This window comes from Callorhinus ursinus, unplaced genomic scaffold, assembly GCF_003265705.2.
Source record: "Callorhinus ursinus isolate GAN/ISIS: 27379988/994484 unplaced genomic scaffold, GSC_fseal_2.0 scaffold54, whole genome shotgun sequence".
NCBI lineage: Eukaryota > Metazoa > Chordata > Mammalia > Carnivora > Otariidae > Callorhinus > Callorhinus ursinus.
Genome location: NW_027397116.1, coordinates 1,158,808 through 1,173,324, shown reverse-complemented (window position 1 = coordinate 1,173,324; position 14,517 = coordinate 1,158,808). Strand labels below are relative to the sequence as shown.

The following is a 14,517-nucleotide window of genomic DNA, read 5'->3' as shown; positions in this document are numbered from 1 at the left end:
GAGCAATCCATTTATATCCTGGGCACGTATTGTGATCTGAGCTCTGAAATAAGTATGGTGAAGATCTCAAAGAAGGGGAAGATGTGTCCTGCCTATACGTGCGATCGAGTTTCAGGAGGAGGAAGCCAAGCCAAGGAAGGGCTTGGTCATCAGGGTACAAGAAGGGCAGGGGGGACCAGCGCTCTGAGAAGATGAGTGAGGATGTCCAACCCAAGTAGTCTCCGCACTGCTGCCCAGACTACTGGTTTGGGACGCCTGCACTGTTTTGAGACCAGTAGAGTCCTACTCTTCAGATTTGGTGTGTTATTATTAGACTCTATAGTCACAAACCTGAAAGCCCTTGGGAGTGGGAACTATGACTCAGTCACCACCACTCTCAGCACTTAGCATAGCACCTGGCACCTGGTAGGCTACAGGCTGTGTGGACCCATTCATGTGTGAATGAGTGAACCAAAAGGGGTCCCAGAGAATAGCTCTGCCCTAAGTCTCACATCCTCTCCAGACCCTTCACCAGGCTTTTTGGAGGCTTTTGAAGAATAGTGGAAGAGACTCTCTTATTGGGTAAATAATGCTTTATATAAGGAAAGTATTTCTATTTTTTTCCCAAAAAGTTGTTTGTATGCTTGATCTTTATGGCATTCTGACTGGGGCTGTGTGGGGAGCCTATCATCTATCACTATGTTATTGGCAAGGGCCCTGAGCCTCAGAGGAACAATTTCCACCCCCACCCCCACCCCCACCCCATCTTCTGTGTCACTCTAGGAATTCATTAGTATAGGGCAAAATTTCCCAGTGGTGTGACTGGGCAGCTGTCGTTTCAGAAACACACAGGATTCAAACATTGAAACCTGATTAAAAGCCAGGGGTCAGGGTCTCCCTGTCTTGCTCTATCAGGTTAGTCGTGGTGCCTGACAGCATCTTGTATTATTGCCTCTAGACCATGAAGAGGACGGAGAGGCACATGGTCATGGGTCCTGTGTATAAACACTTTGATTTGGAGAGGAAGAATGCCAGGTGGGCCGAAGCCAGACTCAGCCAAACACTGCAGGGACTGGAGCACATCTGCCTGTACCATATGAAGCTGCTGACCCGGGAGCAGAGACAGCTCCAGAAAGAACGGCAGAGGTTGCAACAAGGTGAGGCCTCCAGGATGGGGGAGAGGCAGGGCAGGGCGACAAGCCATCGCCTGGCTGAGGCCAGAGTGACACCCCTACCCCAGGAAAAGGGCTCTTTCAGAGACCTAGATACCAAGGAAACAAAAACTTAACCTGACCTGGATTTTAGGCTGCCTGCCCTCTTCCCACCCTCCCTGGGGTACACAGCTCCCTGCAGCAGCTCATCAGCAAGCCTTTTTGAGCCAATACTTCCCAGGCTTCCAGTCACTTCTATGTTTCAAATGAGATCTCTCTTGCTTAAGTCCTTTGTTTTCTTCTTATTTTATTTTTCATTCTGCTTTCCTTTCACTATATCTGGGTTGATTTGGTTTCATGTCTATACCTGGCCAACAGCCATTGATTGAGCAACTGCTTAATATGCAAGTCACCTTAAGAAAGGGAAGTAAAAAACTGATCCCCAGGATTAGCGACCACTGAGCACTATCCTTGTCCTGATACCTGCCCTCTGATGGGGCTGAGCAAGGAGCATTTGGCCATTTTCAATGCTCACCAATGTGACTGACTTCAAAATGAACTTCTCAGCCACCCTCCTTGTACTTTAATGTATGTTCACACTAGAGCCTACAGATTATGCTCAGATTAGAAAATTTCAAACAAGTAATTGCGGTATATCAGCACCGTGTTTTCTTTGACTCCGTAAGTCAAAGGGCCAATATTTCTGTTGTTTTCCCAAAGAGGCCTCTTTACCTGTAAGCCATGTGCTCATACTCTTTATAACAATGCTCTTCCATAAAACCTCCTGTCTCCAAAGAATAACCCTTTCCAAATGTGTACATCATTTAGAAGACTGTCCAATTAACAGAGATAAGTAAGTAGTTAAGTAGCGACAACAAGAATGGAACTAACCTCAAAAACTAGTTTCTAGTTAGTAGCTACTGATCATCACAGAGCCAAGGGACTACACAGTGGTGTCCAGAATCTCAGACCCTCCAGAGCTGTCTACACCATTCAATAACAATTGGGAAAGAAAATCCCCCTACTCAATGATCCCATTAAAACATGGCGGCTAAGAACACAGACTCTGGACCCAGACTGTCAGGGTTGAAGTCCTGACTCTCGTTTACCACCTGTTGAGGCCTTGGGGGGCCTACTGGACCTGTCTGTGCTTCACTTTCCTCCAGTGTAACATGGAAATGATGTTCCCCACCCTGTGAAGTTAGTCGAAGATTCAGCAAGCACTTGGGATAGTACCTAAACACGAAATAAGTATTATAGAAGTGTTTACTCTTATCACTTAATCAATTGATGGATCCATCAAGAAAAGATGGTTACAGGACTAAAACTTTCCTACTGCTTTGTTGAAACTGCCGTAGCTGTACGGTTTGCAGAAACGACATTCATCATTAAAATAATTTGATTTTGATATTTCTTCAAAATTCAGCATAGAGAGGATCCATCCCAGCTCTGCAAAATTACAGCCCCTTCTCACTGAAGGCAGGTGCTGGAACTCAGAAGCTCTGAAAATGCTGGAGCATGTTCCAGAGGAAAGCCAGGTGTCACTATTTGATGTCAACTTGTTTAGGTCTACATGGCTCATATATGGACACAAGAACGAAAAGTAATGTCCAAACAGCTGGCCTGGGAATTATTTCTAACCTGCATCTTTGGGCCTAAAGAGGACCCTGAGCAAGTAGCTGAACTTCTCTGTTTTCCATTTCCCTGTAATAAATGGTTAAAACAAACTAGAATGAGAGCTCACAGACTGGAAAAGAACCTTACAAGCCATCTGGTTGAATCTCACTTCTATTCTCAAAAAAACACGTAAGACATTATACCCACTTTCATGGAGTGGGGCGGGGAAGGTATGCAAAAGGCCAGGCCAAGGTAGGTGACTGTCCTGGTTGAGTAGAGCATTTGCCTCAGGGACAGGTGGTGTGGGTAGAGTCTGGACCAAGAGGCAGAAAACTGATTCAGGGGCCTCTGTCTCTATGTCCCTTAGAAAGTCATATTCTTTCTGAGCCTTGGATTCTTAACAGTAAAATTAAGGGAAAGGGGGAAAAGTTTAAGGAAAAGGAGAAGAAATGATATGTATTATGTCTCAGTATTTATCAGGCACTGTACTAGGCAATATTTTCCCATGATTCATTTACTGAAATTGTTACTGAGATTCGGCTACATGCCAGTTGGTGGATTGTCTAAAATGCGTATTCCCAATCCTCATCTGTAGAGATTTGGATCAGCAGGTTAGGAATTAGGCTCAAAAACCCACATCTTTAACTGAGGTAATACTAAGACAGATTATTATGGGACACTATAGCTACTCCAATAGATGCAGGAATGTAAATATGAAAAAACGTGGTCTGTGTCCTCTAGATGCTCACGTTTAAATTGGAAGGTAGCTGTGCTTGTGAGAAATTATAATAGAAAATGCTAATTGCTAAATTAGATTTGTTTCCAGAGGGCAGGAACGAAAGAAGATTCCTGTCTATCAAAGGGACTTAGGTAAGATCTCCCAAGAGAGGCAGCGTGTATGCAGAATCTTAGAGGAGAATGGGAGTGGGGTTGCGGGGTGGGGAGTGTGGTTTGTCATAGGGACACAGGGAATGAGGTCACTCCTGGCAGAAGGAACAGTATGTACAAAGATGCATGCATGAGCATGACTTGCTTCAAACAGTCCAGTACTGAGGAGGGTAAGGGGCGAGGAGGAGAAGGTAAGGCACAGTGTGGAGGCAAAGTGGTGGGGGTGGTGTCTCCGATCATGAAGAGTTTCATAGGTCTTGCAAAAGAGTTTAGATTTCACCCGATAGGGTCTGGGAGTAGGGAGATTACATGTTCACTCTGGCTGCAATGTTGAAGAGAATTCCTAAAGTTCAGACCTAAACTAGGGAATTAGCCAAGTAAAGAAAAATGAGCATTCTGAGATATTTAGAAAGTAGAATTGTCAGAGCTTTGTAATTAATGATATGTTCAGGGGGAAATAAAACCAGAGTCAAGAGTATATTGCCTGGCACAAAGGAGGCATCCAAACATCCTTGTTGAGTCAGAGAGTTGGATGTATACAGGCACCATGCCTCCACAAGTGTACACGGGAGAAAGATCAAGTTTCAGAGGAAAGTTATGTTCATTTCCAAGCCTGCTGACTCAACAGATCTAAACTGCAAAAGAATGGTCTGGCTGGGAGAAGTAGCTTAAAATCTCTCGGTTTATAGGAAATAGATGAAGTTCTTACATGGATAAGACATACACACACACACACACACACACACACACACACACAGGCACACACTCAAGGAAATAACAGAGGAAGAATGGCTCACCAAACACCTCTTGTCTTGACTACCTCGCAAAGAAGTGATGAGATGAAACAGTATTAGGAGTTGAATGTGATTTCTAGTCCCCTGTCTGGTCATATTCCCTCTGCCTGGTGCCTGCTAACCCCAGTGCAGATCCAGGGAACTCACTCCCAAACCAGCGCAAGACTTTCAAACCCAAGTGACCAATCCGTGAGGTGTCTTGAAAACGAACTGGGTCCTCCACAGTAGCCATGACTACAAGAGGCTGAAACATTTATTCAAAGAGTGAAAAACCCACTTCATCATAGCCAGCAGTCACAACTCATGGTTGAGGCAGGTAGGAGGGCGCATAATTGAGGTGAAGGAAACAATAGGGCACCACCTCTGGGTATTGCTCACACCCAGTTATTTTGTCTTGAAGACCCCATGCTTGTCAAATAAAGCATTCCAACAAAACTTCCATGGGCCTCTAGCCAGTTTAAACCTCTGATCTCAGTGTTTCTAAGTCCTTGTTAACATGTTCTAGGTCAGCCCTGGGGAACTGCTCTAAGTTCTTCTGTCTTCATGCAGCATGCCAGATCAGCCTGCTGTGTATGAGGTCTGAAGGTGCTCATATGTTGGTTCTCTGGCCAGAGAACCCGTTGCCGGTCCAGCCTCCCTTCCCTTCTTCTCTTACTAGATTAGTTTTTAGGGCTTCCGTAAGAGAGAACCACTGACTGGGTGGCTTATTTATTGCCTCACAGTTCTGGAGGCTACAAGTCCAAGATCAGGGTGTGTGGACGGTTGATTCCTCCAGAGGCTGTGAGGGAAGGACTTCCTTCAGGCCTTTCTCAGAGTGTCGATGGCTGTCTTTCCCCTACATCCCTTCACATGGCTGTCTTTCCCCTACATCCCTTCACACTGTCTCCCTCCTGTGTCTTTGTGTCCAAATTTCCCCTTTTTATAAGGACACCAGTCATGGATGAGGGCTCCCCCTAATGACCTCCTCCTAACTTGCCTATCTCTGTAAAGGTCCTATCCCAATAGGGTCACATTCTGAGGTGCTGTGGGGTTAAGACTTCAACATATGACATTTGGGGAAGACAAAATTCAACCCATAACACTTATTCATTAACGCAAAGCAGATATGATCAAGAAAAAGCTCTCCTCTTACTTGGGGAATGGAATTCAGAAGAGACCAGAAGATGTCCTTGTGCCCTCACCGCCAGGAGGACAGAAGCACCGAGTTCCGCAGGCAAATAAAGTTAGGTAAAAAAAATGTTTACTAAACTCATGGAGACGCCATTGAATCCCTCTTCCCAACTGACTTCCCCCAAATCACCCTCTCCCTGAGAAAATGCTGCCTCTCCTCCTTAAGCAATGAAACACTTCCCCTATTGGAACTGCCCCCTTCTCAGCCACTTCATTACCTCAGCAGCTACCACACAGAAGGGGAACAGGTCTAACAACTGGGAAGTTCAAAATATGGGCCTTTTTGTTGGTTTTCAGAGATCTTCCTTCTTTTTACCTCCTTCCCCAGAGCCCTGGCCACCAACTCGACCCAAGAAATATATAAAATCCAGTCCCAGATGCCTCCCTTCGATCACACTGGCCTAAAGGACTCCGTGAAAAGCAAAGAACAGTCACTCTCTCAAAATTACAAAGCTTCCCCCTTCACAGCAGAGAAGCCACAAGCCCGAGAGAAAGATCGTCTAAGACCCCCAAAGGGCAAAGACTCCAACAAGGGCATCTCTATTCTGTGTCAAGATCAAGTCGTCTCCATCAACACCCTGGGCCAAGGCCCTGGTTTCAGCCCAGCTGGTGGGACACTGATGAGGCCAGATCACAGGATGCCAACCTGAAGCCAGACCCCAATGCTGGCAGACAAAGTCCCCTGAATCCCAGGGAACGTGCAGGAAATCTGAAACACGAGTCCATAACACCTACCTTCCTAGAGCTGTTTGTGAAGGTCAGAAATGCCCACTACCTCCGGCACAGGGCTCCCCCTGAGTCTGAGAGGTTGCTTAGTACTGGGGAGATGTTCGGGCACAAGGAATCCTTCCAGCCCAGAGGGAGACAGGAGTATGAGAACAGGGCGGGCTTCCTTCGTCTCTAAGCACTAGCATAACCTCACAAGAACATCTTTCATACTCAGTAAAGAGATGTGTGCCTCAAGTAACTTCAGTAATTAAGATGTATTTTATATATATACATATACACACACATATGTCATTATATATATATAATGGTAGTCAATCTTATTTTAAACCCTCAGGTTTTTCTTTTTTTCCTTTTACGGGGATAGAATCTTTCACTGAATGAGCGATACAAGTATATGAAAAATGAGGGGAGAGATGAATCTTCTGAAAACACTTTAAGGGGTGTGCACATGTTGCTGATGTCAGCAAAACTAGGAATCTACTCTGACGACTAGACTTTTCCTGAAAGGAAAAATATGAAGGGTCCCGCTTAACATTGGCCAAACCGCTTTTCCTATAGGAGGTTCTTATGGTGCCACCTGCTGGCACAAGGACACAGCTGTTCTGTGTCCGTTCACTTATAACGGAATAGGAACACCGTTGGAAATAGGTATACTCATAGGTTCCATAAATAAAACCTGCTTGCCCACCAAAGTCCGTTCTTCCTTCCTCCCTCCCTCCCTCCCTCCCTTCCTTCCTTTCTTCCCAGGCAGCTCCACTTTAGTTTCCTCATTCCTGCTTTCCACCTGCTCATATCACACTTTTTGGATCCTAATAAAAGAATAATAAACAATTTACATTATTTCCTCCAACATTTCCCCCCAAGAAGCAAAGCAACCGATGAAGGTAGGCTGGGAGACCAAACTGATTCATGGACACTTAATTTATTCGCATTGGCCCGTGACCGCCGGGCTAGCAGAGGACAGGGTCCCCCGGGGTAGAGAAGCCCCTGCAAACTGCCCCAGCCCTTTATTACATGTCCTTCCTCCTTGTCTGCTGCTTAAACCCCGTCTGTCTCCATCACAATCACACTCCAAGGGTGAGTTTCCAAAATGATTTATCCCACTTCTCCGTGGGCCTTTCCTCTGGGCCAGCCACTGGAGGACGCGACCATCACCAAGGCAGCAGGGAGCGTGGCCTCAGCGTGGACCCCTGCTCCACACACACCATCAAACCCCCCACTCCATGTACACCCCAGTCTTGTGAACTCGAGAAATAAACATTCGGCACAGTGCTCATAGTAACTGTGCTTGTGTGTTCCTACATCAGACAGGCCCAGATCTGTCTGCGTTTCCTCCTCCAATATTGTACACACTCTATCTTAAATGACAGGTCCTGCGTTGCCACAAAATTGTGCATTTGCAAATCTTCTAACCACACAGATTTTATATTCTCATCATTGAGTCCAATACATTTTCCTTCTTTGATACAACAGACATGATACTTTTATTGGCACAGCTCACCACGATCAAGTGGAAAGCCGCTGCGGGGGGGCTTGGCTGGCCTAACTCATCACATTCTAAAGGACAGTTCAAAGCCCTTGTCTCCACAAGGTATTCTGAGCTCCAGGACGGAACACAGCCAGTCAGCTTAACGTCATTCATTCCTACCCTGGTCCCAACTGGGGATAAGTGTGCTCCCCAAAAGACACTGGGCAGTGTCCAGAAACGATTTTGGTTGTCACAAGCCAGGTGAGGGGGTGAAAAGACCCCGACCTATATACCACTGCATTAAGTCTTGGCAAGAGCCTCTGAAGGGTAGGAAATCAGTGAGACAGTTTGTCTCCCTTTTACAGAAAAGAAAACTGAGGCTCGTGATAAGCAAAATGACTCTCTTCATACCGGAATGTGAATGAGGAACAAAGATGTATTAAGGAGAATGTCTTCTCCATGTACCTCCCCGGGAAGGAAAAGGGGGCTTTCACCTTGTTACCTGAACCCATCCAGCGAGCAGGGAATCCAACGCTTCACCCGGAGGCAGAGGCGTCTGGAAACGCTGAGGTGGTCGGTCACTCGGCCTCTCACCCAGGGTCCCAAGGTTGTGGAGGCTGCTGAGAAGGACCTCAAAGGTTCTGACAACCCTCAGTGATCGGGTATCGTGCTACCAGTAACTCCGGAACAACAGCCCTTCTGAGGGTGAAGGCAAGGCAGAGGGAGGGGAACTTGGAGGGCTTGGCCCCCACACCAAGAGCCCCGGGACCGGGGAGCCTCCATCCCAACCAAGCAGAAGTCAACAGCCCTACATGGCCAACGACCGCCAGTGTAGCAAGAACTACCGCGAAACAAAGGGAAGCCAGAGACGTGTGACCCCAGCCCGAGCCCAGCCCTGCGCAGGCGTTTGGACGCCTAGGGCAGAAGGAGGGAGACAGGGAGGCTGGGCCTCACGCTTGCGCAGAGCCCGAGCTGCACTGGGTGAGGTAGAAGGACTTTAAATTGGACAAGGACCCTAAGTAATAATACCGAATGTGGTTGAAGAATATCTACCAAAAATAAAAGTGGTAAAACAGAAGGGACTGGCAGTTGTTGGCTCGGCCTGAGAGAGTATCAAGCAAAGTTGGTCGCAGTTCCCAGGAGAAAAGCCCCCGCCCCACGGTTACATCTCACCGAGCTGGGATTTCTCAGTCGGATCTATATGGAGCGGTGTCATGCTGAGACACATTCAGTACAAGGAACACAGGTGCGGATTACAAGTCTTCATCTCAGATGCCGCTGAGGCCCACCTGAGATTTATAGGAGAAAAGACTTTTTCCTAATTGGATGTTATGTGAACTCGATGCCAGTTCTCCCATCTTCCTGCCGGTGCTGTGAATGCGCCGCTGTTCTGGGTCCCAGTAACCTGGCACCACTTAGAAACTGCGGATGAAATTTAATGTCATTAGTTCAGTTACTTTGAATCACTCTGGTTTAATTCCATTCAAGTTGTACCATGAAGCTGGGCAAGGAAGAAACCTTCCCTACTAAAAGGAAAACACATACAAATACACATATAAAGACTCCAGACGTACTTACACACTGCTTGGAATCAAACCCAATACTAGCATGGAGCTTCTCGACTCAAAATTATTTCTAATAAAATATTATTCCAAAAGTGTGTGATAGAAAACGTATGCAAGCTACATATAAAGATACTAAATTTTGCAGTTCACTACTGGGAAATTTGTGCACACTCTTGCTGAAGTCTGACCTGGAGAGAGCCACAGGAAGTAGGAACCAGGTGCCTGTTTCTCTCTCAGCTTAAGCTCTAGCAACTAGGCTAGTATGAGCAGAAAATAATGAGTGATTCCAACAGTTATTTCAATATTACTGCATCAAAGATTAGGTGGAGTTTTGTAGAATATGTATAAGAATTCATATTTGAATGATGTTTTTCCTAAACGATTTCCCTTCCTTTTTTAGGGGGTTGCACTCACACAAACACGCACATAACAACACCCTCCTAATCCGGGGGCCCCGTGGTCTCCGGTGCTGGTTCACTACACGTGCTCCCACCAACAACATCGCAGAGCTCAGCACGCACGTGGGAGCTGATGATGTTTCAGGGAGCTTCACCCTCAGTGTCGGATAGATGTGAATCGTCACCCCAATATGTCTTTCACATCCTAGAAAATTTGGGAAAATTTTTCAGCAGTGCCATCATCCAGGTCCATCTGGAAATGAAAGCAAAAATAGATATAACTTGGGTCTTGAAGGAAAAGGAAATTCACAAAATTTGGGTTAAAAAGGAAGGCATTTAACATGTATAGGAAGAGAGTGAAAAGCTATGGATGGAAAGAGACCAGCAAACTAGGGCTCCTCTAGGAATTACTGGCAAGTAAGACATGCGATCTCATGGTCCCACCTCCGTCCCTTTCCAAGCCAGCTGGGACCCTCATAAGTGGAAAAGCTGACAGATCTGAGCTTTGCTGCCCCCGTTGCCCCTGTCCTTGGGCAGAGGCTAGCTACTGGTTTCAGGACCCAAGAAGAGGCAAGCCCCTGTATTAAAAACACAACAGGGACCTCAATTCTAAAATCAAGACTCTTTCATAATTATCTGAGCAACTCTAAGGTAAGTAACTTTTTCTTCTATTATAACAACTGATTCCCAACAGACATTCCTTCAGTATAGAAAACAAGCAGTAATGGTCCATCCATATCTACTATACTTTTGCCTCAGAGCCAGCCCTGCAGAGGTCATAAATAATTTACACTCAGGAGAACATGCCTGCTGAAATCTGATTCAGAGTGACCAGAATCCCTAGGTTGAAGAGTTCTATGGCTCACCCTACTTTACTGTTTGATCCTAATTATCACGAAAAAGAAAATAAACAAGTCTGTGTTTGGTAACATACAAATAACCATCTTGTTTATACTGGTCATCTTGGAGTTTTTCCATAGGGTATTGGAGTTGGTAAAGGCTTTGGAGATGAACCAATTCAAGCTCAGTCCAGAAGTACGAAATGATTTTTTCGAAACAAACAGAAAATGAAAATACTTGCTTTCAGTGAATTTCCCACCAAGACTTTGATCTAGAGTTGAAAGTCTGTTCACTCTGTAAACCAATGACCTTCCCTAGTAGGAAAGATGGTAGGTTCGAGCATGTAAACTTGAAAGCCAGGGGTTATTAGATGACTATTATTTCCCAGAGGGTATTCCCACAGATGCTGCAAAGTGCTAGAGAAAAAAAGGACTCTGGGTTAAACTAAGCTTGGAGACATACAGATTGCCAACAGACACATGAAAAAAAATGCTCCACATCACTTGACATCAGGGAAATACAAATCAAAACCACAATGAGATACCACCTCACACCAGTCAGAATGGCTAAAATTAACAAGTCAGGAAATGACAGGTGTTGGTGGGGATGTAGAGAAAGGGGAATCCTCCTACACTGTTGGTGGGAATGCAAGTTGGTGCAGCCACTCTGGAAAACAGTATGGAGGCTCCTCAAAAAGTTGAAAATAGAATTACCCTATGACCCAGCGATTCCACTACTAAAGATACAAATGTAGTGATCTAAAGGGGCACCTGCACCCCAATGTTTATAGCAGCAATGTCCACAATAGCCAAACTCTGGAAAGAGCCCAGATGTCCATCAACAGATGAATGGATAAAGAAGATGTGGTATATACATACATACATATACATATGTGTGTGTATACATATACATATATATATATATATATATATATATATAATGGAATATTACTCAGCCATCAAAAAGAATGGAATCTTGCCATTTGCAATGATGTGGATGGAACTAGAGGGTATTATGCTAAGTGAAATAGTCAGAGGATGACAAATACTATATGATTTCATTCATATGTGGAATTTAAGAAACAAAACAGGTGAATATAGGGGAAGGGAAGGAAAATAAAATAAGATGAAAACAGAGAGGGAGGCAAACCATAAGAGACTCTTAATCATAGAAAACAAACTGAGGGTTGCTGGAGGGGGGGTGGCAGATGGGGTAACTGGGTGATGGGCATTAAGGAGGGCACTTGATGTAATGAGCACTGGGTGTTATATGCAACTGATGAATCATAAATTCTACCCCTGAAACTAATAATACACTATATGTTAACTAAATTGAATTGAATAAAAAAATAAGTTTAGGGAAACGTGGGTTAAACAATGAAAACAAATCTCTCTCCTGGGGACCTCTCTAAACCTTTAATAGGCTAAGTTTATGATGACTGTCTGGGGAGAAATTATGTCATGCTGAATTCCCCTAAATGATACGACCATGACATTTTTGTGCATAAATCATCTTCAGAGACTATGATAATTCACTAATCACACCTTAGAAACACTGTCTTGGAATAAAAACTAGACTAGGAGAGGGGTTTTTTCTCATGTAGGTCAAATAATCAGCAAAGATCTTACAAATTCCAGATGGCAATAGCAGGAATGACACTTTTCATAGACAATATTTTCCTTTTAAGCGTTCCCCCCACGCACGCGCGCACGCAAACACACACACACACACACACACACACACACACACGTGACAACAGCCTCATTCAAAAATTTTCTCAAGGTAAAATGACAAAAATGGTAAGAAGGTGAGGTAATGTTTGCGGCTGTTTCAGCCACTTTACATAGGTTACCTGTGTTGGGAGGTAATCTTTGCTTCATTTCACAGATGAGAAATCTGAATTCAGAAGTCCAGTTGGATCCTACTTAGGCAATAAATACAGAGCTGGGATCAAGCCTATTTCTGTGTACCTCCAAAGCTCCTGCTCTCCCCACATCACACCACCTTGCTTACTTCCATCCGAAAGTTCAACAACAAAAATTGCTAACACCAAGCACTGGGCCAGGGGCTCCAGCACAGGCCCTTGTCTCAAGGAGTTCGCTGTTGAGGGGAACAAACAGACCCAAAGATGAATTCAATTAAAATTGACATCGTAGGCGTGCCTGGCTGGCAGAGTCTGTTGAGCATCCATCTCTTGGTTTGGGCTCAGGTCGTGATCTCAGAGTCATGGGATCGGGTCCCACATTCAGCATGGAGTCTGCTTAAGTTTCTCTCTCCCTCTGCTCCTCCCCACCCCTCTCTAAAATAAATAAATAAATCTTTAAAAAATAAAATAAAATAAATTGTTGTCCATTCTCTAACACCTATTCTACCCCCAAATGATCAAAAAAAAAAAACCAGTCATGGTAATTCTATTCTGCCTGCCAGGAACTCATTCAGGAAAGGGCATGTGCCTCTGTTGTTGACAATCAGACTTGAGGAGAAGTCAACCAAGGGCTCTGGGACAGGTGTTCCCATTCCCAAGAAATCAACAGAGAGAAAATGGTTGAGCTCATCTTTTAGACACTGTCATATCTGCCTATGATTCCCTGAACTGTAGTCATCCTGCTGCAGACTGAGGAGGAAGCCCAGGCAGTGAGGAGCCATAGGCAGAGCTGGAGAAGTATGTGGAAGGCAGATCATTAAAGGCTTTATGTTTTGGGTGACTGTGTAATCTACCATCCAACCTGGAGCCCTTCTGAGAATGAAAAGTCACGCTACTAATAAATAAGCTGAGCTAACCGGCACAAAATGGCCATCCCATGCTAAGGAGCGTGGGCTTTGCCTCGGTCTGGCCACTTCACGACTTTGAAGGAAAGAAAGGTAGCCCGTGGGCAGCTTAGATACGCCTTTCTGGCCACAATGGTGAGAAGAAGTTCGCAGGACTGGACGAGAACTGGGATAAAACTGGAGGCTTGGTCCATACGAAAGAGGTTGAAGGACTGGTTAAGCACAGGCTGTAGAGACGGGGAGGATGAAAAATGTTTGGGAGGAAAAGAGGAGAGGAGAACCCGGTGGCTGAGTAGGTATGAAGGGAGGATGCAATTTGGGACTGAGATGGACTCCAGTTCCTGGCTTGGACATCTACATGAAAGATGGTGCCACTTCCCAGGACTGGGGCCACGTGAAGGGTACAGCCCTCGCCTCACCCTGGGCAAAGCCCAGGTGGCCAAACTCTGAAGCCCAGGGGAGGCTGTGCTCAGCTGGACCCGCTGAGTAGGCTTGTGTGTGAGATGCATCTTGATGGAAATCGTAGAAAAGAAATTAGTGGTGGGGGAAATTGTTTATTCTGGCAAAGATTAAGGAGAGAAAAATTTGAGGGAAGAGAATCCGTTAGGGGCTCATCTCTCAAACTATCAACAAGAAAAGATTGAGGGCAACATATTGTAATGTGTCCGTGGCCCAGGACACATCAAGGAGACTAAACCTCGCCCCAAAATGCCTGGATTTTAGATCACACCCCTGCTGTGGCTCTGGTCCAGTCGTTCTCTTTCTCCCAAGAATCAATCTCTCTCCCTCATTCTCTCACCTTGTGATCTTATCAGTTTTAATACAACTAGGGGGCCCGACTTTTGTGAAGCATTCCAACACCCAGCCAAGATAAGAGATGCAATGTGGTAGTTGCTGGCCAGGGGACAAAACACCCACTGCCCTATTGTTTGAGAATTCAGTAATTCATTCATCTAACAAATATCCCTCTTGAGCACCACGATGTGATAGGTCCGGCCTTCCATTACAAAAGAAGAGGAAATGAGGCATGATCAGCGTATGCTCGGCCAACTTCCAGGCTATTTGTTCGTGCCTGTGAATCTAATCCAATAAAGACATCTGATAGGCTGGTGTTTGTCTGGAAAACACACCACTCTCTGTCTCCTCCCA

The 14,517-nt window shown here is 45.3% G+C and overlaps 1 protein-coding gene across 1 annotated transcript; it reads left to right on the top strand.

Annotated features, from left to right (window-relative positions):
- Positions 1 to 940: 940 nt before the first annotated feature.
- On the top strand, positions 941 to 6,503 carry CCDC190 (coiled-coil domain containing 190). Its single transcript, XM_073884077.1, is given in 4 exon segments — positions 941 to 1,136; positions 5,533 to 5,656; positions 5,928 to 6,214; positions 6,217 to 6,503. Coding segments are annotated over 4 exon segments (894 nt in total).
- Positions 6,504 to 14,517: the final 8,014 nt, after the last annotated feature.